Here is a 26,911-nt window from a genome sequence, read left to right on the forward strand (position 1 = left end):
AGGGCTGAACCTTATTGTTTCAAAAGCAAAGCCCTCCCCAGGGTTATCAGTGTTTTATTTGAACCCTCCTCTTGACGCAGTAAACAAACTGCAACACCCTCCCTTCAACAAGTCAGAATAACATAACTGTGTTAGATTGGTACAACTTGTTTAATCATGGAACCAATTTGAGCCTTAATATGTAAATGTAACTTGTAATGTGCGACACCAATGTACACATTAAAAACCCTGAAACCGAGTGTAGCTACTACTATCGATCAACAAGTCGCTAAGAGGCTAGAGTAGGCTCTGCTATGGAGGATGGAACCAGCCAAAATCAAAAATCAATCAATCAATAAATAAATGACTTGATAAATAAAAAAATATGTCATTAAATGTAGCAAAAATAATATTAAAAATAAATGTAGCCTTTAATTAATTGATAAAATGTGACATAAATTGATATTTCTGTTTTAATTTGTTTCTTTATTTATCTTTATTTATTTTGATTTATTATCTTTCTTAACCCCCTTATTTATTTACTCTTCTGTTTCATTTGTTTTATTTATGAATTTATTTTTATTATTGTTTTTGCTACATTTTATGATATATGTATTTATTTATCGAGTCATTTTTTTATTTTTATTTTGGCAGGTTCCGTCCTCCATACTTTACTGTATGACACGTAAAACTAATCCATTCTTAGTCCAGATGCGTGTTATAATGTTTATTAAATGAAAAGAATCACAAACAATAACATAGACGAACCGGAGTAACTAGTGACGTGAGGTGACAGTCTAGCACACCTCTGTCTAAATCCCGTTGTCCAAGTGCACTCGTAAATAAAGTGAAAACACACCCCTGTGCCCATAACCGGAAATGATAGTAACCAAAAGAACGCGTGTAGCCTAAACAAATAAAAAAACAACACAGGCTAAAAACACACTTTGGCTCCTACACAGGGACAGAATTGTTGTTCTCGGCATACGGTATGATAATGTCATAACAATTTTTATGTAACTATTAACTATATTGCTAAGAAAGACTGAAATAAAAGAGAAATTTAGGTTGAAAAAATAAATAAAAGACCCTTCCCTGCTCTCCAAAATAGTCAGAGTACCATACCTTGCCCCTTTTCTGCCACTCCCCCCGTAATAATTTTCTTACAGTCCCTAATGTTTACAGGAGCGAATCGACACGTGGTAGCAGAGCACTTCAATAAAAAAGTAGACTTTAAGGAATTAAATTGGATCCTTAAAAATAGTTAATTAAAAGGTAACGTTTAATTAATATAAAATTAATTTCATTCATATTGGATTCATATGAAACACAAAAACAAGCAAACATTACCTGAACCATAATCACAAGTTGTGTCCATCATGGCAACAACATTGAAAAGTGAATTAAACATTAAACATATCTGATATGAAAAAACCTCACTATCACTCTCTCTGTGTATATGCTGATGTGTATGCTGACTTTAGTAGCAGTGGCTTTGCAACACAACATCATTAGGATGTTATTAGTGACCTCTGAGGTTTATGTACTGTGCTGCTGCTGAAAGCTTGATTGGTATTTTTTCATAAACAAAAGAAACAGCTGGAAACCTTCATAAAAGACAAGCGAGGAAGAGCTCCTTGGATTTGACAGAGATTCAACACAAAGCAGGTGCTCCTGATGCATAAACACATTCCACATGCTGGGAAAACCTTCATCAGAAAATGTAATACTGCAGGCCACCAGGTGTTGTACAGGCCAAACACTTTAAAAACAAAGCAAGAACTCAATCAGAAGACAGAGCCTGATGATAGTGCATACTTGGCAGGATCACACAACTTGAAATAGTGGTTAGTAAGTAATCAAAAAGTCTTGATCTAATTCACTTTCTGTAAAACCACAGAGCTTTCTCTGAGGTGCAGTGATCCATCCAGCTGACACACTGGGGATCCAGCTCGGGACAATGCTGCCTTCAGGGTCACCACGTAAAAAGTCCATGATAAAAACTGGTTATGTGACCGAGCTGTTTTACTGTAATGAGAGGAAACATGTGTTTCCTCTCATATGTTCTCAGCTCTGGTGTTGTTATTAGATTGGCCCTTATTGCCTTTGTCTAGACCCGTAAAAACCAGACAACTAATGCAGTGACAAAATAAAATGAAAAGAATAAAAGTGAAGTGAATAATACCATTTTTTTTATCATCATTATGAACAAATGTTAAGCAAATATTGAAGAGGCAATACACACAACAAGGTGATTCTCAAAACTAGTTTGAGAAGAAGCACTTATTACAACCCGGCTCTATTGTTTTATATTTGCTTCGTCAGTTCGTGAGTCATTCTATAATTAGGGGTACATTTCATGTCAACCAAAAAGTGAAGAAATCAGTTTTCTTTTTTGATAAATAATTTAGTTGTTACCATAATATAATCCCTAAATGTGCTAAATTCATAAATTGCCAAGCTTAAGCTCTAATGACTTTTTAAATATTTTAACGAAAATAAACATTTGATTCATTATTTTGTCAACTGTGTTACAGACAAATGTTGTGTCATATAAAACATGAACAAGGTACTACACATTTGATAACACATTTGTTTGAAAGTTTTTGAGTCTATTCACCAGAGGTTTTAAGGTTGTCTGTGTAACTGATTTGAAAATTTGAATTTTGAGCTTCATAATGGACATTTTGTGGGATGCTATCAGGAAGGATGAATATTTTTTTCAACATAAATCCACATTACACTGAATTTAGAGTTATTCACCATCCTTATGTAAGACTTCCCTCGCTAAAGATATCCCCCATCTTTTTTGTTACAGTTTAGCCAACATTTAAAAGATTTATGACACAAAAATCACACGTAACACAGTTGACAGACAAAGTAACACAGTTGACAGGACACATTAGGAGAACAAGAGAAACCTTTCTTTAAGATAACAACTTTATTTTGATGACACAAATTTAAAACATTACAACATTAAAACTTTGACAGAATGTTTATGGAAGCTCAAACATAGCAAACTTGAACATTTTTAATCCATAGTTCTTAACACAAAAAAAATGCTTTAATAACAAATCTTTTGAAAGGGAAAAGCTTTTCTCCTTTTGCCTGTACTTTTGTCCTCTCCCATCTCATCTTACCTTTTCACCATTACTCCCTTCCTCCCTTCTGTCCTTATTAACTCGAATGAAACAAATGGAAAAAAACAAACATTATATCTTCAATTTGAACATGCTTAACACTGAATTATTCTCGATTTAGAATGTCCATTGTTGGTGGCCTACATGTAAGTATTGCCAATTTCCGACAACATTAAATGCAGCACCGCTCTCTCCATTCAATGAGGAGGACGTCTCCTCCTCCTCCTCAGTGACCGCTGGACTTCACTGGAACTCTATTTGAGCAATACAGACTGACGAGAAGTAAGTTGTGGTTGCTGACCTGGTGGTTTTTACTTCTACCAGTAAGTTACACGGTACGTGTTTCTCTCTAAGAATGACTCATGGCAGGTGCTGTCATCACAGTGTTTCATTGCAAGAAGAAGCTAACGGTCCGGTCCGCTCGTTTGGCAGCAGCCATAACTAACTCAATGTTGTCTAGGTTGGCTAAAGCTAGCTAGAAAGTGGTAAGGCCTATTAAAGGAGGCTAGGACACGGACGAACATTGGTTTGGGTGTGGGGTACTGCGCTTGCGCAGTGTAACTGAAGCTGCGGACGATTGGCTCAATTTCAGACCAGATTCTACTGCGCATGCGTAATACCCCCACATCTATGACGCGTATCTTAGCTTCCTTCAATAGGCCTTGTAAAGTGCTAAAGTCTCTACCAAGGGGTGTGTGCTGTAGCTAACGATAGCACATGACTGTTACTAACAACAACAAACATGCGTCATGCCTGTGGTAACGTTACAGTGGAGCAACAAAAACCTGCTGAGGGCTGATAACGGGGTGAAACACTTGTACTTGAACAGCCAGACAGTGCTTCCTTGTTTTTCAATCTCAGTCAGTCAATTAGCAGGTGTTTGTGTACAGTAGCTAGTTGCCAGGGGCTGAATCTGTGTCAGGACTCTGCTGGATTTATGAGTAGCACACTGGCCCCATCTGCTGTTGTAGTAAAGCAAATTAAATAGTCATTCTCTATTTCCTTCAGAGACCTTTTTGTCCGACCAACACTTCAAAACTCAGCCAACTTTACTCTCCTCCTATATATCCATTTGTTTTTGCTGAATGCATAGAGCTCCCTGCATTATCCTTATACCTAATGGTTGTTTGTATAAAGTTGGAATATCATTCCCTATTATAAGCTTATTTTTTGTTGTTTCATTCATTTAAGATAAATGAATAAATGAGTAAATGATTTTAAGATAAATGATTGGTAAAAGCAGATAATCGACACTTCCCTCTCCTTGTCGTTGGTTAGTGTTACATTGCCAGTTTCACTAACTAAGAATTAAAGGCGTGTAGGATTTGGCAGCATCCAGGGGTGTGGTTTCAGATTGCAACACCTGAGTCACCTTCCACTCACTCCTCCCTTTCCAAGACTGTGGTAAGATGAGCGGTAACGCCGTTCACCTCGCTCAGAGGCCGTCCTTACCATAATAACACTACTTTAGGAGCAACGGAAGTCAGACGGCTGCTGGCGGTACCGCGGTTTTGCTCTCTGCAGCTCACATTACCACAGTGTGACAAGCGTGTTGGAGAACTACGCTGACCATTAAAAAGGTAAAAGGCTCTCTCTCTCTAGAGCCAGTGTTTTGTTTGTCCGTTCTGGGCTACTGTAGAAACATCAGCAACATGGTAGACTCTGGCTGTTTTCGAAACCGCATACTATACTAGTAGTACGTACTGATTTGGCCAAAATGTAGTATGTAGTATGCAGTATGCGAACAAAAGCAAAATCTCCAGTATGCCAGAAATACCCGGATGACGTAGTGATTTGGGAAAATTCTCCAGTATGCATCAGACCAGTCTATCTCGCCTACTGTATCCCACAATGCAAAGCGCTGGAACAGTACAGGCTACGGGTACAAAAACAGCAGCCAAAAGCTGCTCGTTTTTTACGTTTTCTGTAGCCATTTCAACACTAAATTCACTTCTGAAAGTTTTTGAGGCGAGAAATCAACTGTGTAGATTATTAATATCGGCAGTTTTACGAAGTTAGATGTCGAATCGAACATTTGTTCCACCGTTGTCGGAGTTTAGAAGCTCCACAGAATACTGTGACAGCCAGCGAGCGCCTGCCCGGGTCGCTGCCAGCAAGCCGGGTAGTCACGCTCAGAGACCGCTATGAGCTGCTGGAGCTCACTCCGGTCTCGTAGACAAGAGGCTTTTATTTCCTTGTTGACGGATAGTTTGTTTAAATATCACAACACAGATGTCCATTATAAATTAACAGGAACCTGTGTTTATCTGCCTTTTTGGAGTTAAAAAGCTCCACAATCGCCCGCGGGCGTAGCTCGCTGGAGAGCCGGCCAGTGACGCTCACAGAGCGGCTGCAGAGCAGCAGAGTGGCGAGGGAAAGAGCAGCTTCTGACGGGGCAGAGAGGTTCCTGATGAGACAACATGACACTTTTTTAGCATTTCTCTAATATCTGGAGGGAGATCAGTCCACTTTTTTTTTTTGCTGTAACTGAAAAAGCAGTTTGAGTAAAGTAAATGTTGTGGATGAATGTTTTATATTTCCCATCTCTCCTCGTTGATGATCCTGTTTGTGGGACTTCTTTATGAGCTGTCAGAATAAATAGTATAAACCTGTAGTATCTTATAAAGTAAACAAGCATAACATAAACAACACAATCAAAGTTGTATTTTTTGATAATATTGTAATAGTGGTACAAGTTTGTTTTTTTGTCCAGTGCTTTAAGAGCTGGTTTAAAGGCTTAACCTCGTCTAGCATACTGCTAAATACATCACTTTAACTGTCACATACTGCATACTACTGAGGAACGCAGTATGCAGTATGTACTGTATACTGCATACTGAGCTCCTCAGTAGTATGCAGTATGTACTGTATACTGCATACTGCGCTCCTCAGTAGTATGCAGTATGTACTGTATACTGCATACTGCGCTCCTGAGTAGTATGCAGTATGCGGTTTCGAAGAGGACCCGCTCCTTATGTAGATATGAAGGGCTCATTCTAAGCTAACGAAAACACAACAAGTCTCAGTTTCAGGTGATTATACACTCATGAAAACATGAATATATGAATATTGTATTCCATTTCTGCTAATAGATTTCCCAAAATGTTACACACTGTTCCTTTAATGTCAAGTTTATTTGTTCAAACCTAATACATCAACCAACATTTGTTAGCCTAATTCATAATGCCTTTCTTTAGATCAAAGCAAACCTAATCTTCAGTCGGTTGTTATTTAAAAGTATGAAAGTATTTTTCTTCAAATGTGCATCCAGAAGAGAAATCATATACTGTATTGGTCCGATCTAGCCACCATACTTAGATCTGTGGTGACTTTTTTTAATCAATTGGCATCCCAGAAAGAGTGGTGCTGTGGGAAATGTCAGCAGCATGAACCTTACAACTACTGCAAATAGATGTACATGTAGCAGCATACACCGGAGCAAACGGCCAGTGTGACAGAAGCAAACCTGTATGCAGAAGTTATCACAGGAGAGCAGGATTAGGGAAAATCATTTTTATTGTATTCTTCATCTCTCTCTTTCTTTGCAGCATGAACATAGCACTCCAAGTCCTGAACTGCTCCAAGTTTGTGTGTCGTTCAGCTAACATAAACTGCAGGAGAAGGTTTAGTACTTCACAGGTAAGTCCACTTTATAACTCTTTGAATTTAGCTACATAGATATGTGGTTGGTGATAAACTAATTGGCAGGACTTATCATAAATTAGACACTGTTAAAACTGTTTTATGTGCTTGGGTGGAGAGGTGGGATGCATATGACTTACGCTACTGTGACTCTGAAAAGCTCAGTATATTAACACCAGTGCAGTGAAGGCATAGCGTTGTTGGAAAATGGCTTGTTAATGCATTCAAATTATGCACTAACATAACCACAAAACCACTGACCAAAGTCCTGGTATGTTAATGTGCAGCACCAAAGTGAGTGGTTAATGATTATTTTACTTCTATCACAAAGCTTGTTGGACAAGCAAGTGAGTAGTTGGTATTGCAAATTGTAAATGCCGGACACTTGATAAGCTGTTAATTTAGGTGTAATCTACCTTGGTTTTGTGTTGCAGCATATAATGACATCACGGCATACAAACTCCAAAAGAATCGAGGGACTGGACAAGAATGTCTGGTAAGTGAAACACTCATCTCGTTGTATGACACAGCAGGAAAGGCGTACCGTTCACAGACCTCTGATCAGGTTCCCATTTTACACAATACTGTTATTACATGAAAGCCAGCCAGATTTCTGATGTTAGACAAGAGCAAAGTAAGTCTGGCAAGTAGGGTGTGCAGTCCAGTAGCCCTGTATTCTTCATGCTATTTTTTGATTTTCATTTGATTCATGTCATTTACACAATTTAAAGGAAGCGGGGGAAGTTTTTACAAAATGATTGATGTATTTGTATCACCAATGTATTGCTTACACTATGTCTCTTCATTATAGTGTGTCATTTAGGGCTGTCAATCAATGAAAATAATGAATGGCGATTAATTGCATGATTGTCCATAGTTAATCGCAAATTAATCACAAATTGTTTTATCTGTTCAAAATGTACCCTAAAGCGAGATTTGTCAAGTATTTAATACTCATATCAACATGGGAGTGGGCAAATATACTTGCTTTATGCAAATGTATGTATATATTTATTATTGGAAATCAATTAACAACACAAAACAATGACAAATATTGTCCATAAACCCTCACAGGTACTGCATTCAGCATAAAAAAATATGCTCTAATCATAACATGGCAAACTGCAGCCCAACAGGCAACAACAGCTGTCAGTGTGTCAGTGTGCTAACTTGACTTGCACTAGTCTTGACTATGACTTGCATGTCTGTAAAGGGGAGACTCGTGGGTACCCATAGAAATGATAATTTATAGTTGTTTTTACTAGAAATTAGTTCTTTGGTCAGAAACATTTTTATTAATCTCTGGTCTGTCGAGTAATGGCTTATTTTATGTTCAATTCAGGGTGGCGTTTACTTCGGTGGCAGCGGACCCATCCATTGTTAACCTGGGCCAAGGCTTTCCAGACATCCCTCCACCTTCTTACGTCACAGAGGCACTGGCGGAGGCTGCATCAGTGGACAAGATGAACCAGTACACCAGAGGCTTTGTAAGAATAACAAACTAACTGTAACCACTAACTCACGTTCCACTGCTACGAAGAGCAAATTGTTTTTGGAACCTGGTTATTTAACATTCCTTTATGAAAAGGAAAAGTGTTGCTGAGGGAGTTGAATTTGATACTTTCTGTTTTACCTGTAAACGCCTCTTTACACTGTGTGATTTTGGGTGTTGACAGTTGTAACAATAGGAATCGTAAAGCACGGCGGCATGTCACCTTGCGTGGGTGCTATAAACTAACTACAATTCAACTATCGGTACTTATGACAAATTGTAAGCTGTACTTTAGAATAAATGGAGTGATGTACATTATGTGTTACCAGTCATGTAATGTTATGCATTATTTAATCAAATTTCACTGTCAAATTTAAAAATAGAAGTAGATTATTCAGTCTAATTTTACAGTGCAGACAATATAAACTTTTGGTTATTTTCATCTTGTATTGTATCCGACAGTGACTATGTTTACACGCACAAAATATTCCTACTAAGCTGTTTACATGGCTAATGAAAATCAATATTCCACTGATATTCCGGTTTACATGCAGCCATGCATACTCCGATTAACATAACCATTGGCGGACTTGTTGGGCCGTGCGAACACAGCCTCTCTCTTTCGTTCTTTTAACTATCTTCTTGTGTTAAAAACTGTCGTAAAAACAAAATTGAGACGATATTCCAAATGCGCTGTATACATGTTCAAAGAATGCTCCTAAAACCTGAATAATATCAGCACATCCTAGATGTCTTAATTGGAAAATTCTCCATTCGAAATAAGGCCTAATTCAGAATATCCAAACGGAATATGCTGTTTACATGACCCGTATCAAATTCTGAATATTGTCATATTCAGAAAAATAGTGGATGAGATAGGAGCAACCATATCAAATAAAAATGTACATATTTGCTATTGGCAGAAATCCACTATTTACTGTATGTCGCTTTTATAACGTATGTCTTCTGTTGGTTTGTAAGGGTCATCCAGCGTTGGTGAAGGCCCTCTCTCAGGTTTATGGGAAGGTCTGCGGGCGCCAGATTGACCCCTTCAAAGACATTCTGGTCACAGTAGGAGGTTATGGTTCCTTATTCAGCACCATGCAAGGACTGGTGGACGAGGGAGATGAGGTAAGGACATTTTTTTCTCTGACTGGGTCATACAGAGGTGTTTATATTCATAGAAATTCATATAAACATGCTCCCAGTATTTACAGTATATTTTCTGTGTAATGTTTCTTTCTCCAGGTCATCATAATAGAACCTTTCTTCGACTGCTACGTACCGATGGTGCAGATGGCAGGGGCCAAGCCTGTGTTGATACCGTTACGCCTTGTAAGTTAAACCTAAAGCTACTGATGTTTGGCATACATGTTCCATATATACAGTATTTACCTACTGTACGTCTCGAGTATGTTTGTAGCATAGAAATAGAATAGGAGTAGAACGGACATTGAAGTGTTTTCTGTGGTCATTTGACTAGTACCAAAGAGTGTTCCCACGTACATACACACTCTACGCACTGGCTCCGCTCCAAATGACCTACGCTATTCTCACAACAACTGGCTCTAGAAAGGGCCATTCACATTTTTGCATCGGCCACCACAGCTCTCCAACAAGCTTGGCGCACAGGAGAGGCTTCAGGTTTGTTACAATCTCCTCACCTCACCGCCTGATACCGCCGGATCCTACACACTGGACCTTTAGTGCTACACTGGTTACAGAAAATGAGCCAAACAGAGATGCCACTCATCTGGCGATAGCAATGTGCTTTCCTGCGTTGTGACAAGTGTGTGGATGAAGCATTAAGTTGTTAAAGTTCACTCTCTGTGCTTTGTAACACATTACTGCTCTACTGTTCATCTGCAAAACCTCACATCAATGAGTCTGCGAATAGCCGTAAGTCGGTTTAGTTTATATAGAAGTTAGCCTGCTACAACGGTCGCTATGGCAACGGTGCACATAAAAATGTCCACCCCTCTGACGATCCTGCTACGTTGATTTGAATGGGAATGTCTGTTCTATCCTATTCTATTTCTATGGTTAGTAGATTTTAGGAGCCATATCTCAAAATGTCTTCTGCAATATTTTAGAAGTCTGGATCAAAGACAATCACAAGTGCCGACTGGTTTCTTGACCCAGATGAGCTTGCCAGTAAATTCAACTCAAAGACAAAGGCCATCATCATCAACACCCCCAACAATCCTATTGGGAAGGCAAGTATACATCACAGTCATCACTCGTTATGTCTGAGAGATATAAGCGCTTGCTGACTTGACATGACGGGAAAAACAAGTGCTTTCAGTAGTTCCTGTCCTCTTCCTGCAGATTTTCACCAGAGACGAGCTGCAGATGATTGCTGACCTCTGTATTAAACACGACACTCTGTGCTTCAGTGACGAGGTTTATGAGTGGCTCATCTACAAGGGACAACAACATATCAAAATCGGTACGCTCAACATACCCGTTAAGCAAAAAAAGTATATAAGAGCCAATCACCATCATCCATCTTATATATAATAGAAGCTCCTCCATTCTTTACACACAGCTACAGGGATGGAAACCTCTAAAACATGCAGCAACCTTTGCTTTAGGGTCCAGTCACAGCAGAATGTCACTCAGCAAAATAGATTCATGTGTCCTTGTGAAATAGGCGATGCTGGAAGCTTGGTGAAGAAGTACTGTAACTACCTGCAGGGCTTGTTGGCGAGCTACTGTGGCTGGCAAGTTAACGGGTCACATGCAAGCTAGCCTTTAACATGCTAGCCCTACCCAGTTACAATATCCCACCAAGGTAGTGGCCGCCTTGTTAACTGCAAACCGGTAAGCTCAGTCGCTAACAAGATAAGTTAACAGTTTATTCAAGGGTTAACCATCAAAAAAATAGTGATAGCCTCTTTCATTTATGGAAGAGGCTATCACTATGCAAAATGCAAAAATAAATAAAAAAATAATGCAATAATTAATAAATGAATGCAAAAATAAATAAATAAATTTAAAAATTAATAAAATAAATACGATAATAAATATAAGGGAAAATTAAACAGAAGAATAAATAAATAAGGGAATTAATACAAAGATAAATAAAAAAGCAAATTTAAACAAATATAAAATTCTCACATTTTATCAATTAATTAATGGCTACATTTATTTTTTATATTATTTTGCTACATTTAATGACATTTATTTATTTATCGAGTCATTTATTTATTTATTCATTCATCTTTGGCAGGTTCCGTCCTCCATAGCAGTGGGCCTTAAGTTACAAAAGGCTGAGAACCCCTGATCTAAAGTGTTTACTTTGTACACACCAGCACAGTTCTAAAGAAAATATTGTTGGCAGGAAATTATGTTCTTCATATTTAAAATCTTCAAAGTGTAGTTGATGAAATATCATTCTTACCTTTCTCTCATTTTCCTGAAGTTTTGATATGATTTTCTTTCTCCGTAGCCACTCTGCCTGGAATGTGGGATAGAACAATCACTATCGGCAGCGCAGGGAAGACATTTAGTGTTACCGGATGGAAGGTGAGAAATCTGTGGATTCAGAACACAATTTCTAATATTCAACAATCAGTTCTTGCACTCATGTAGTTGAACTTCTTGTCTCCTAGCTTGGTTGGTCTGTAGGACCTGAACACCTGATAAAGCATCTTCAGACCGTCATGCAGAATACTATGTACACCTGCCCGACACCTTTACAGGCAAGTTTGCACAGCTCTTGCATATGTTCCTTGAAACCCAAAAGATAATTTAAATATATTTTTTGTATGAAACTTGTAGCTGTCTGTTTTTCATCTTAGGAGGCTGTGGCACAAGGTTTGCTGAAGAACTTTGAGATAATGGATCAGCCAGAGTGCTACTTCTCCTCGCTGGCAGAAGAACTTGAGGGCAAGAGGGACCGCCTGGCTGGCATTCTGCGAGAGGCCGGTATGACTCCAGTCATCCCAGAGGGAGGCTACTTCATGCTCGTGGATGTCACATCTCTCAGTGAGTTACTGAACCTTTAAACTGACATCACTAGCACATTTACACTGCTGTAGACCGGCTCATTTTTACTGTGATTTAGTTTCGTTATCATATTTTAGTTTTCGTGTTGATGTTATGTGCTTCATAGAAATGAACTGAATATTTGATTCAAGAAGTGCAATGGAAGCTTGAGCTCACAGAGGGAAAAAAATAACTGAGTAGAGCAGTTTATGCAAAAGAAGTCACGCTGCAGTTATTTAGAACGTTTTTTTGCCTTGAATCCAAAAGTTTATTATCACCTAAACACCTATTTGCATCAATTTTGGAGTTAAAGCATGTGCATTTTCAATATGTGCAGCAATAAATAGCTGACAACAATTGTAAGTAAAAATAGTTTTTAAATAATTTTAGAGCGTTACTCAGTGATTGACGATCAGAAAACTTAAACCTCAAGTTTTGCCAGGGGAAACTACTACTGGAACTCACAAATATAGGACAAAAAATAGCTTAATTAATCACTTAATATTTAAAAAGGTAAAATTCCGAATTTAACATTCAGAACTTGTATTACTTTTACTATGGGACATATGTTTTGTACTTAGGGCTGTCGGTCGATTAAAATATTTAATTGTGATTAATCAAATGATCGTTCATAGTTAATAGCGATTAATTGCAAATTAATCAGTGAACCCCAAGTTGCTCATTTACAGCAGCCCACTGCTCCTAAGGATGGGTTACATGCAGAGGTCAAATTTCATGTATGTACCTGTATGTATGTATATGACACATCTAATAAAGTTTTTTTAAGTTTAGTGGCTCAGCAGTGGGACCGTCTGTTGGACCCCAACCCAACACTGCTGAGTATTCATCTCTGCTCTGTGTTCATTGTAGATCAGGACCTGTCACATATGGTCGAGGACGAAGCCTACGACTACAAGTTTGTGAAGTGGATGATTAAAGAAAAGGTAAATTGATTGAGTTAATTCGATTTAGCTCCCTACAATATACAGTACTTCTTAATTCTAAGTTGCTCTCACATTGTCATAGACTGTATACAAAGATGGACGACATGTCAGCTCCTCAATAGTGATGCCAAAACATCTTGATATTTTGTCATCACTTGTGTACAGTTGGAGGGAGTGGAGACCCGTCATCCATCTGAATATACAGTCTATGCATATTGCAGCCATTGTTTTTTAAAAATATTAATAATATTTGCTTATATAGAAACTGGCGGCCATTCCAGTCACAGCGTTTGTTGGAGAGGAGTCCACGAAGCAGTTTGAGAAATATATTCGCCTCTGCTTCATTAAGGTAAATACAAAACTGTCTGTCACAAACCAAAAACACAGCACATCCAAAATGATCTAGTAAAGATGAATGTTGGCCAAGGTGCACTCTCTTCTCTGAAAAACACAATATTTTCATAACCTTCAACTGTTTTTATCTCAACAGCAAGACAGTACTCTCGATGCAGCAGGGGCCATCTTGAAAAACTGGAGGAAGATTTAATGGGATGCGATGTCTGAAGACTTCACGATTTCAGGGAGGAGGAACAGCCCTGTGGTCAAACTGAAAGAATGGGATTGTTGTCATTTTTATTAAAATCAATGCAATTAATAAATGTATTAACTCATCTTGTTTTCCAAATGATGCTGTTTTTCTCACCTTCCCTTTTTGTTTTCCACAACCTAATGTGTTTGTATTGTTACATTGATGCAAATGCCACAATAAAGTAATGCAATCACCAAAAGCATTAAATGCTACACATGATATAAATAAGACCCCTAATGCTGGAACTTTATAAGCTTACCTTACTTTACCTTAGAGGAAAAAGAAAAAACGCTATCACAGTAGTTCTAGTGCGTTATATATACTTACACCATAGACTGGCATATACACAAGAAAAATGGTACAGCTGGACAATATAGCTAAATATTATTATATTGTAATGATAAAATGTCTTTAAGAAAGGGTTTTCCTAATCAGAACAATGATTTTGATTGATAAACATTTAAAAAAATATAATTGACTAGTATTAAACATTTAATATACATATTTAAAACCAAAAGGTTAAAAATGAGTTATGTCAATCCATTAAAAACATCCATTCCATGGATGTATACTAGAGAGGGGAGCCCGCAAATCTGCAAAAACTTGCAAAAACTCTCGCGAGACTTGCAACAGCAATTCGCGGTTCAGTAGTCGGGGGCGATGTCTCTTTGACATGTTTAATCTCAATACAGTGTGTCGTATTTGTTGTGGAGTTTATTTAATAGATTAAATAGTCTGCATGTGGCTGACATACACTTCAGCGAGCTACATGTGCTTGAATAACTGTTTGTGTTTTACCTTAACATATATGGGAATATTTTTTATGACGTGATCTCAACACTGTTGACATACAGCATATCTTGATTTATTTTAATTTTTTTGTATCTGATAAAATACAACAATTGAATTAATCTAACAAAATTGCTGAACTTAAATGAACGTCAGTTTAACACTGTTATTGTGTGCATTGATATATATATAGATCTATCTATATATAGATTTATATATAGATAGATCTATATATAGATAGATCAACACTAGAGATAATATCTATCATATACACAATATAAATAATATATTAGAATACACTAGACTACTACAATTATCTCAGAAAATATAAAATATGAACATGAAAGAACAATAACATACTATATACATTTGCTTCATATAGTAGGGCTATTCATGTTTTACAGATAGGCATGTGGCAACTATTGGATAATGTAAGAGCTTGTCCAAATGTAATAAAATGAGTTTATATTTCATGAAGTTTGCTAATTGCTCGATAATGTTATGAACTAGGACTGGGTTTGGTACTGTATAACAGATGGAACAGGCAACAGATGGATCTTTTTGCAGGTGTATTTGGAAAATTAAAAAAGTTAAAAAAGGTAACGTTACAAATAGAACATGTGCAAACACGCCTGAAAAAACAGATGCGCTCCCAGCTGGCGGCACCATGAGGTGGTTGGCTTACATGGTGTGTTTCTGTGTAACGTTACGACGGATGCCTCTCTCATTCAGCAGTCTTGTTATGTTCATATACACTATGTTGTCTCTCAGACTTTCAGGCTTTCTTAGAACTTGTTCATCTACCGCTTTAATCTTCCTCATTGCGGACGGCCAGGAGCTCCCGCACCTCGATGTCTTGCCACATATCCGTGTTGTTCTCGTCCGTCATTCACCTCCAGTGTGTCTGGACACATTGCTGCTGCCGTCGCACCGTTTCTTTGAGATACGGTGACCTGTGACAGTTGCGCCACGGTTTGTGCGCCCTCATTTGCAACCAAATACATTTGTCCGACCCCATTTGTTAGCGACCCGGGTGCATGCCAATCACATTGAAATTGACCCTGGTCGATTGATCCAATCTGTAATTATTTTTCATATCAGGTATTTTTAATTTTGACAAAGCCAGAAATACACAGGTGTATTAATAACATTAATGATGGCTTCCCTCAATTTAAGGCCCCTAGTAGTGGACCAGCATGCACAATACCAGCGGCCTTGAATGACCCCTAAATGGAATGCAGCCATCATTAAAGTACTTAATTACACCTGTGCTTTTCCTACTATGACTTGTCATCATATCTACTTTAAAAAAGGTCTAATCATGTATGTAACATTTGAAGTTTGTCATCATCATATCCACACTGCACTGTGAATAATGATGTGTTTGTTTATGCTTTAGACCACTTGAGGGAGACAAAGTACATCAGACTGTAATAATACTTGACAGTGCACATTTGATGTAGTATTTAGTGTTTGTCTTCATATTTTCTAACAGTTATGTAAAAGAAAAACAAAAGCCAACTCACTTTCTCAATGGTTATTTATTTAAATGTTTTAGCATTTATATAAATAGCACGTTTCACTCAAAGATCACTGCTGCTTCACTAGGATCGGGCATGGTCACATTAACAGTGGAAGAACGAAAACATATTCTGAAACATGCATAAACTGAAAGTTATAAATGATGCAAAAACTCCATAGAGATTTTACTACTTGTTAATTTATATACTAATGTGAGCCGTCTTGTAAAAATTAACTGAACCTAAAATACTGTACTTATGGCCAGACTGTGTTGTGAGTGTTGTGACATGCTGTAATGGGTGAGCGCAATACTCTTTCAGGGTTGCAGAGATGCTGAAAATAGTTTTATAGTTTCATATGATACCACTATATTCACTGGAACTTTAAAATTGAGTCTGCTACAACCTAAAAATTACGCAAGTTGCGTTAATGCGTTCCACATAAGCAAAATCTCCAAATTATCCTAAAAATCCTAACACGTGGAAAGTAGCATTCTCTCTTTACATTGTTCAGAAATGATAAAAGCACTCAAAATGATATAGATAAACATGACTCGTGCCATCTGTTGCAAATATTAGAGCAGGTCAAACCAGTTCAATGTTTTAATTTACTAAACTCAAATCAAAGTAAACCACCTCAACTCATTAGAATCAACCTCATCATTTCTTAATGGCTAAAGTAGCACGGACCGGGGGATCAGATTACTAGACTAAGCTGGCTGTTGTCATTCTATAACCATGAGGCTGTGGACACAGTACAGGGTTGGAGTAAAGACTCTGTATATGTAAAGGAAATGGATCTTTTGTCCCAGCAGACAGGTGTAATTCATTTCTGTGGTTATTCATAAGCCCGCATAAACCTGGCATCTACTTTCCATGACATCATGAGCCTACATAAATTCAGAGGTTCACACGGTCATGGTGTGTAGATGTTAATGTAGGGGTTGGAGGGGCGTACACCAACGCCCCTCCTCACCTTCCCCCTGTTTTTCTCGCAGAGCATATAGCACCTTTGTCCCTACCAAACAGCACAATTTCATGCCAAGTAGCTTGGAGCGTTAACTATTAACTCCGAGGCTACAATTAAAAAAATATCATCAGATAATGCTTCCTTCACCAGCTTAAGTGCAGGCATATACCACTGTTGACTCTGACAGATGGAAATAGCTTTAAGTTGGGTATTTATGGCGCCAAATTTGCAGAGCACGCAAAGACGTTGTGCTTCAGGCATGGAATGACATCATTTATCCAATACCATCATGCTACGTGGGCCTTCTTGAGTTTCTAAATGTGATAGGGAATATCTGCAACATTTTTAATGGAAATAAGCTTCACCTGTTATAAACCAACATCTTGCAGCTAATGTTTAAAGCTCATCTTTAATGTCACCTCCTTAGTATCCATGCAAAACACTTTTCACTCCTCATTTTACTAGTATTTTTTAGGGCTGTCAATCATTTCAAAATATTTAATCGCGATTAATTGCATGATTGTCCATAGTTAATCGTGATAAATCGCAAATCAATCACACATTTTTTTTATCTGTTCAAAATGTACCTTAAAGGGAGATTTGTCAAGTATTTAAAGGTGCTATATGTAACTTTCAGGAAATCCTTGTTATTAATGACACCTGTGGCTGTTAAATGAACTGCAGTCAGCATCCTGTTGCACATGCTCGCATCCTGGGCATCGGCCAAAACAGTGACGTGACCTTACATTACAATCATATATATCTTTGAATAATGTTCTGTAATGTCCCTATATTTTATTTGGACCATTGGCTCCATGATACTAGCTTGCAGTTTGCAAATTACTTTATCAGCTAACGTTACAAAGCATCCAGCGGCAGATCCACACCGTGTAGCTAAGTTACAGTTAGCTGGCTAACCTTAGCTTAAGCACTCAGGACAGTATTTTGTTACGTTAGCAACACACTGTTGATGCTTTAGGGGAGCTGAAGAGGGGCAAGGCACTCGAGAGTGCGCATAAATGTCATATCTTTTGGATTCAAAACGTTCTTAAGGTTTTTACAAAGAAAACAGTCCACAAGCTGTTATAGGCAACCAAGAAAGTTGGGAGAACCATCTCAGTTTTTAAGATTCAATACAATCCGTTCACACATTGGCATTACAAAGTGAATAAAACATGTAAATTGTTACATATAGTACCTTTTAATGGCCGACAAGCTAGTATGACATGGTTGGTACCAATGGATTGTTTAGGTCTAGTTTCATATGATACCAGTATCTTCACTCTGGCTTTAAAACTGAGCCCGCTGCAACCTAAAACAAGTTGTTAATGCGTTAAAGAAATTAGTGGCGTTAAAACAAATTTGCGTTAACGCGTTACTACTGTGTTCATTTTGACAGCCCTAGTATCTTTCAAATATTACATGATGAATGTGAAAGTGCTTCTATTTCTGAATAATGTTAAGTGAGACTTCTTCTGCTAATGTTTAATTTTACAATATTTAATATCTCTTTTTTCTTAGCTGACACATTCTAGCTGTTTTCTGCATTTAGCCTTCTGATTCCACCTTTGCTCAGTTTCTGTTTCATACAACACTAACAGCACTAACTCTTACACTATGTGCCATGTCGAGTGAATTTTTCATGTGTAGGAATACCCAGCACCATGAATGTATAATGCTACATAGCTGTAATGTAGTGTGAAAACCGGTGCTGGGAACACAACAACTGCAGTTGAGAATTTGAATAGGATTATTATGAAGGGTGCTGTTATCAGACATATGTAGTGCGCAGTTACCAGATCCCTGTGGATTAGATGTCTGTCTGCATAATGCCATCATAATTTATGTTAATTATGATTATTGTGCCAATAATCTAATGCCAGGATCCTGTTATGAAGGCGGATTTAGGTTATTGTTGCCCTTAAAATGAGACCAGATGTTTGTGTTATTTTATGTGACCTCTAGGTGGCCACATTGATCATATTCTGTAGTAGAAGAACATAGCTGAGCATAGTGCCCTTCTTCCTGCTCTTGAACCAAACTTTGCCAAACAGCTCTAAGTGTCTGTTGTAGACAGTGCGGAGGATGGTCATGGTATTGTTACATGACCTTTTTTGATCATAATCATTTAATGAATTTACTCCTTCCTGTCGAGGGACTCACAAGAGACAGATTAAAAAAAGAATGGTCAAAATCGAAGCAGCAGAGGCCGAGATATCCTGACTTCTAGTCTCTAGCATGGGCAAAGCTCCAAAAATGATGGATCCTAAATATCCCATAATGCAACTCGTCTTTCATTTGACCCTCTATACCTCAAAATGCCCACTTCGGTCTAAACCCCACAACTCCAGTTTGTAATGCAGGCTTTTATTTGAAAATTAGAGCTGTCATCGATTAAAATATTTAATCTCAAATTAATTACACATTTTTTATCTGTTCAAAATGTACCTTAAATGGAGATTTCTCAAGTATTTAATACTCTTATCAACATGGGCGTGGGCAAATATGCTGCTTTATGTATATACTATATATATTTATTATTGTAAATCAATTAACAATACAAAACAAGACTTGTGGGTACTCATAGAACCCATTGTCATTCACATATCTTGAGGTCAGAGGTCAAGGGACCTCTTTTGAAAATGGCCATTGGCAGTTTTTCCTCGCCAAAATTTAACGCAAGTTTGGAGCATTATTTAGCCTCCTTTGCGACAAGCTAGTATGACATGGTTGGTACCAGTGGATTCCTTAGGTTTTCTAGTTTCATATGATGTCAGGAGCCTGCTACAACCTCCGTAAGATCAATATCACAAGTTGCGTTAATGCGTTAAAGAAATTAGCGGCATTAAAACAATTTGCGTTAACGCGTTATCAGATAAGCGTTGACAGACCTATTGAAAATGTAAAGTCTCAGGCATAAGCCGAGATAACCCCGATGATATCACTATGACATCATCTGGGTCATTTTTTTTCAAATTTTGGAAATCTCCCTCCAGAGCTACAGAAAACATGATACCACTGTTTTCACAGGCTAGAAGTACTCCTTGTGAAAAGTAAAATAAATTGTATGTGTGAGTTTGGGGGGCGTTCCCCTTTAATAATTCTTGCTGTAACAGAAAACAAAAAACTTGTTCAGAGCAACATTTAGAGACAATTGCTTCCCATTAAATCCATGTTACAGTAGAATTTAATTTACAATAGAAAGTAAAAATGGCTCAAGGGATCACAGATGGATCAAAACCAAGTAGCCTACTAATCATCATAAACAATAAGCAGTCATAAAAACATGTATATTAGACTAATTCTGCAGCATTTCACAACATGTTCTCTATTGTGATCGAGCCATAAATATCTGTGAGAATTTGCACCCCCAAACGATGTCCGCTCCCACGCAGGCCATATGGCAGTGTGTGCCCAGCTCTTATTGCCAGCCCCTGCTCTCTGCACACGGGCTAACAGCTTGGTGGACACATAATTAATTTGCTTAGGCGTCTGCCATTTATTTTCCAACCTACATTTTGTTAATTGGACAGAGGAGGTTAAAATCAAATGAGTGTCTCTGGGTATGTTAAGGCTACTAATTGCACTGAATTTACAAGATAGTGGTCGCTTTAGGGAATACAGAGGCAGGGGTGATATTCGGGAGGGTTGTTGGTGAGGAATGTAGTGAAAACATCATATGTTTTCAGTAGGGCTAGTGCTAAAGTCTATAGAGGACAACAGACAATCACTGATGTTCATAGTGGGAAATGTAAATTATCATCATTTGGAAAGAAATGTTGAAAAAATGCAAACAGACTTATCTGCCCAAAAGAAAAGACCCTTTTCTTCAGACAGACATGGGTTGTATTGCTTGTAATGTGTCATTTCTGTTATCCTGTGTTGTTTACAGCCCCCCCTCATCCTCCCTCCCCTACTCTGTTGTGTCATTTTACCATACTGCTATTTAATTCACCATGCAATAACTGTCTCTCGCAAACCAAAGTTGAATCAGACTTGTAATATGAATTTAATCAAGTTAATTGACTAGTAAACGCAAATGCTATTAGGAGCCGAATGTGCAGCATAAATCTCGATGATGCCTGTTTTTTTTTTTTATTTTGTAAACATCAAAAGATGATGATGAAAGTTTTTATCTAAAATGATCAGAGAGATAGAAAATGCGTATAAAGAGAAACCGTTAATTAGAAATCGTGAATATAAAACAGGTCTCATTGTATTCAGTTTTTTTTATTTAATACGGTTCCTTCGTACTGAATAATTAAGAATGACAGTGTGCTCAGATAGCAAATAATTAGCTGAGAAAGATGAGAAACATTTATGAATGTTACATAAAATGATATCATGCTCAATATTATCAGCTGCTTTTTTTCATGTGGTGGAACTTTTTAAAGGTCTGTATCAACCTTGTCGCTCTGTGTGAGCCCGTTCTTGGTATCGAGGCGCGAAATTATGGGTTTTATAAGTGCTGAGGCATGGAGGCAGTGCACTAGGGGTTAATGACAATACAAATGATTGCACTCATTCAGGCTTTCAGGGGATGATCCAGCTAGCCAGTGCCTGCAGCAGCTGTGTAGAAGGGTTCGTATGGTGCCCCTCGAGCTGAGCAAAACAGGGCAACGTTGTCCACGGCGGCAATCCCTGCTGTTGTTAATCACCTGCCTTCCCCCCCCAATCTCACCCCCCCTTTCTCTGCTTCTTTCTCTCTCTCTTTCCCCTGCACTGATTTGCAAGCGCAGATTAATCAGAGCATGGGGGCCTTGATGAAATTTTGCTGTTATTGTTCCCAATTTTAGCAACATCTTTTATTGTCTTCATCATTCATTTACAGGAGGGAGACGGGGGGACTGTGTCAATTATGCAAATGATGTTGCACACTTTTGCAGATTACTTCATTCGGTTGCCATTGTTTGCGAGAATTTAATTATTAAATATTATTATGCTCATGTTTCCTTCAATTTTCCAAAGCTTTGTTTCAATTTGATCTCTCCTCCAGCTGCTCATCCCTCTGCTCTGAGCCAGAATCAAAGCAGTCTGGCACGCCAAGGCCAAACAAACTCCCCTCAATTTAATGATTTTGAAGTTCTTACCTCGCTCTCATCTGTGGGCTCAAAACTATGATTGGAAAGAGGCAGAACCGCATTCAGTTTAATGACCGGGAATTGAATTCAAGTTTATTCAAAATTGACATTCAATTATGTAGCACCTAATGATATTTTAATCTCTTTTCTTTAATTCCCAGGAATTGGCTTTTCAAAGGCTTTGTCTGGCAGCAACACAGACGGCCTGAATAAAGAACACAGATTGGTATTAGATCCTAGTGATGATAGGGAAATTAAAGCTTTTATAGTTCACACGTTCAGAGGGAAAGGCAGTGTTCCCTTAATAGACATTTCAATCCCAGTTTCTTGAAGCCATCGCTGCCATCTTTCCTCTGACATGATAAGTTAACTATTGCAATGCATTTTTAAATAGCAATAATCAATTTCTACAAACTCTTATTTGATCCTGCTTTACTATTTGAGGTTGTGGGGAATCTGTCAGGTGTAGATGGGCTGATTATAATTTGATAATGCTGATTGATCCCATAAGTTTTGTAATTTGCCATATCAAAGCTATTTTAGAAAATATTTAGGTATGTATCACAGTACAATGTGTATTAAAAAAAGATTATTGCAAATCGGGATGGGAAACAGGACTAGGAAAGAGAAACCTCCGCTTGTGGCGGCTCCTTACAAGCTGCATGGCCAGAGTGGTTTGAACTGACCAGCTGTTTTAATCTGAAACTATTTTGGTAATTGAGTTATTGTCTAATGCCATCACATAATAATCGTTTCATGTGATAGTAAATTGAATATCTTTTGGTTTTGGAGTGTTGGTCAGACAAAACAAATCATTTAAAGATGTCACGTTGGCCTTTAGGAAAATGTAACGGGTATTTTTGACTATTTAAAAATGTATAGACGAAACGATTATTTGATTAATCGAGAAATACTTGGCAGATAAATGAAAATAGTCAATGGTTGCTGCTCTAATGTGCACTAGGGGTGTAACGATCCATTGATCCGGATCGATGTATTGATTTAATGATCAACGATCCAATATATATCGATGGAATGTGAAAACATTAATACATATAATCATCCTTAAGATACGCCCTTATTTTTAAATTATTAATTGATTAAAAACATTTGCACTTAAACATGCGAAATGTGGCACTTTATAGTGAATAACAGGAGGTCTATTTTTATTCTTTTTACTAAAAAGAATAAATTGTTTTTCATTTATATGTTTGGAACAGCCCAGTAGTTTAGTTGTTTTTTTGTGAGTTGATCAAATGAAACTGATTGTCTTAAAGCTGAAGTAGGCGAGATTGGATCAAATGTGATTAAAAAAAGTTATTTTTATAAAACGGTCGCTATATCTTGACAGTAGTACATGAAACAGGTAACCTGAAAAAAAATCATGTGCCTCTGTGTCCTCCGGTGCTCCTAACGGCATCTGCAAGATTTCACATACCGGAGGAAAACAAGCAGTAAGAGCTAATCTGAGGTCCCCTGTCCAGCTGCCGTCTATGAGAGCCGGCTGTCAATCACTCACGAACTCCAACCAAACGGTCAAACTAGGCAGCGCTGATCAAATATGAATCCATATTATGTTACGTTAATGCCTATTTCTCTCCTCAAATGTTTTTAGAATCATCTTGTAGTGCACGGTTTAGCTGTAAAATGAGAAGTTTGTGACGCCGCTGCCATTGTGAAATCTGGTGAAGGAACGCCAAGTTCTGGTCACATGACCGGAGCACAGCCAATAGGAACGCTCTCTCTCTGAAATGACGTGTGATTGGTCAAAGTAGATTAGGAGATTTTCTAAAGTCTAAAAACAGAGCCATGATGAGGTGCAGAAGTCTAGTTTTCTCTCAGAACACTTCAATTACAATATGCTGAAAGGTTATTATGGAACTTTTGCCCAATGATGCCAAAAATATACTGCCTACTGCCACTTTAAATGGGCATATGATATCTTCTCATATCGATCACAGGCCCCTGAATTGAATCAAATCGTAATTGTATCATGGCAGACTTTGTGATATTAGCAAATATCATATCCTTGTCTAAAGAATCATTATGATATTGTATGGGGATAAAAAGTGTGATTTATACTTGTCAAACTTCTAAGACTCCTACTTAAAAATTCTCTAAAGAAGCAAATTTAGGATTCAGAAGTTATTTGCTGAGTGTGAAGAATAAGACACATTTACTCCACGATTGACTTATGCTTACAGGGAAGTGTAAGATTAATTTTTAAGAGAAACTCTCACGTGATCACATGTTTGATCTCATGTATGCTATGAGCAACAATAGCCAATCAGAGACAAGGATTTTCCCTACAGCTGCCATATTGCTCATTAAAAAAAAAGAGCTAAACATATGTAATTGGAATATTTTAAAAAGTTAAATTTAATTTTGTGTGAAACCCTTAACATCTCCAGTGGCAATTAACACGTCAAATGAACAACAATCTAATATATTTAAAACAAACGTTTATAAATAGGGATGAGATAATAGAAGTTGTCTGAAATGGAATTAAAATGAAACCAAACTGGAGAATTTAGTGCAGACAAAGATTAATGTTGAGTAATGCCATACAAAATCAGTGCCAGCTTTATTCATGTCTACCATGTTAAAACTAACCAATACTGAATTCAGCATATTGTTTCAGCTAACATATTATTCATAATGATAGTGACTCCAAAACATGTCTCAGAAGGTGTGTGCTCTCCTCTGTTTCTGTACTACAGTCATCTAGGATCTACGCTCAACCAACTTAAAGGACCGGTGTGTAGTTTTTAGGGGGATCTATTTGCAGAAATGGAATATAATCTTCATCATTAGGTTTTCATTAGTGTATAATCACCTGAAACTAAGAATCTTTATGTTTTCGCCCTTCATATTTACCTAGGGAGCGGGTCCTCTTCACGGAGTCTGCAATGTTTCTACAGAAACCCAGAATGGACAAACCAAACATTGGATCTAGAGAGGGACTTTCGTGTTTTTACATTGAAGTGGCAGCTTGAATTTGGCACCTGAAGGCCAATGTAGGCTCTTTCACACGCTTAGAAAGGGAGGGAGAAGGGTATTCAGTTGGTTGCAATCTCCAACCTCACCGCTAGATGCCACTTAATGGATGTGATAAATAGTTATTATTCACAAGTTCAAACAAGGTCTTTTTACTTTTATCTTCCGCTTGAGTACAAACTTTAATTTTTAGTAGCTTGATAGATATAGGCCCTGAACTTATGAATGTTGCTTCTTATACTTCCTGCAGCATCATTACTGCTCTTGCCTTTTGGCTGCATGCCCTGTCTGAGAAATCTTATTGGATTCCTATGACACTGTTCATCTCATGCAGATGGTTTTCCTCACCACAGGTTACTGGTGGAATTACACACCGACTGCACCTTTGACTTCCCCAATTTAAAGGGATAGGGACGGGGTCACGAGACAGCCTCATGAGCAGTCTTGTGAAGGGGAGCGGCTGGTTCATCGAGGGGTTGGGGGGCTGGGCCTGAAAAACATATCCCGCGGAGCACTTTCTCGCTGATTACTCATTGACGTTTTCCTGCCTTGTGGGATACTTCTATTTCTGACAGTTGGGTGTGTTCAGCGGCATGTCCGGCGCCACTCGTCATGTCGGCCATGGCTGTGGCTGGGAGGAACAGCTGTCTGCGTTAACGAGGCCATAGCCACACAGACCAGCGAGGCGGCGGTGCTCGAGCAGACCAGAGCACCACTCAGGCTCCATAAGGCCCCGGGATACGTAAACAATGACTTAATGAGAATGCGTGCCATTACTGTAATTAACACGGCTCACATCAAGCACTGTCAGCTTTCAAGAGTTTCAGGAAGGTCTTGCATTACATTGAAAAGGCTGGCATGCAATGACCAGAGGCCCTCCCTACAACATTCACAAAACACCCTATCCAGAGCATAAACACACTCGATAAAACGCTACATAAAAAGATTACAATCCACCATCTGTAATTGGAACACTAAGCATAAATGCCGTTATCCACAACATTTAACTTTTATGTTATGATCTGTAATTACATCTTAATATATTTGTTTAAATTGGAAGGTTTTATGTTTTTGTACTTTCTCTGTAAAATAAGTCATCTCACTCACGGACGTAGTTTGTATCCTAAGGCTACTTAGCCACTCACAGCATGAAATGTAATAACATGTTAGCTTTACTGGCATATTTCGACTCTTCTAATGTAGATTTGTTTTTAGGATTAATCTGACCACATAAGAGCAAAAACAAAGTGGAAAATCACAAGTAATGCCTACTTTTTTGATGGTCATTACAATGTAATATTCCATATTAATATGTTGAAAGTATTATGTATCCTGCTAATGGCAAGTACATCAAATAAGGGAAGAAACATTCATTCACAAACATGATGGATTTTGCAAGATAGCATCTGGTTACTTATTCAGAGCATTTAGAAAAGCCACATAAAATGTCAGTGGACAAAGCAGCATCAAACAGAATTTCATTGCCGGTGCAGGTGGCCCTCAGCACAGTCCACCCCTTGTATCAGGTCTGACTCCACTCCTTTGTCAGGTTATTACTCTAGTTTTAGATGCTCAAAATCTATGATCAAACTTAATCCAGTTAATCTAACCAGACCAGATCAGGCCCGACTTCACCCCTTGACTGTTGGGGTCACTTGGCTAATGTTAGCTAGCAATGTTTTAGTGAGTTTAGTGCAGTTGTTTAAATTAAATAGCAAACACATGACCAACATGCTGCATTGTTAATGCACTGTATAATGATGTAATGTATTTTGTCG

At 38.0% G+C, this 26,911-nt stretch overlaps 1 protein-coding gene across 5 annotated transcripts in view; it reads left to right on the forward strand.

Annotated features, from left to right (window-relative positions):
• Positions 1-3,290: 3,290 nt before the first annotated feature.
• LOC119488457 (kynurenine--oxoglutarate transaminase 3-like) overlaps positions 3,291-26,911 on the forward strand; it is a 29,477-nt gene continuing 5,856 nt past the window's right edge. Inside the window, exons 1-17 of one of the 5 annotated variants that reach the window (XM_037770144.1) lie at positions 3,291-3,401; positions 6,668-6,758; positions 7,196-7,257; positions 8,104-8,248; positions 9,235-9,384; positions 9,502-9,588; positions 10,347-10,469; positions 10,582-10,702; positions 11,705-11,781; positions 11,868-11,957; positions 12,057-12,243; positions 13,114-13,187; positions 13,450-13,536; positions 13,678-13,810; positions 17,788-17,791; positions 18,742-18,748; positions 22,359-22,362. In XM_037770144.1, the coding sequence (XP_037626072.1) occupies positions 6,669-6,758; positions 7,196-7,257; positions 8,104-8,248; positions 9,235-9,384; positions 9,502-9,588; positions 10,347-10,469; positions 10,582-10,702; positions 11,705-11,781; positions 11,868-11,957; positions 12,057-12,243; positions 13,114-13,187; positions 13,450-13,536; positions 13,678-13,734 (1,350 nt within the window). In that variant the 5' untranslated portion in view covers positions 3,291-3,401; position 6,668 and the 3' untranslated portion in view covers positions 13,735-13,810; positions 17,788-17,791; positions 18,742-18,748; positions 22,359-22,362. Of the gene's footprint in view, positions 3,455-3,721; positions 3,926-4,663; positions 4,700-6,667; positions 6,759-7,195; positions 7,258-8,103; positions 8,249-9,234; positions 9,385-9,501; positions 9,589-10,346; positions 10,470-10,581; positions 10,703-11,704; positions 11,782-11,867; positions 11,958-12,056; positions 12,244-13,113; positions 13,188-13,449; positions 13,537-13,677; positions 13,811-17,787; positions 17,792-18,741; positions 18,749-22,358; positions 22,363-26,911 lie in introns of those variants that run through there. The other 4 variants (XM_037770145.1, XM_037770146.1, XM_037770148.1 and 1 more) reach the window with 4 other exon arrangements.

The sequence above is a fragment of the Sebastes umbrosus genome, chromosome 5, assembly GCF_015220745.1.
Source record: "Sebastes umbrosus isolate fSebUmb1 chromosome 5, fSebUmb1.pri, whole genome shotgun sequence".
NCBI lineage: Eukaryota > Metazoa > Chordata > Actinopteri > Perciformes > Sebastidae > Sebastes > Sebastes umbrosus.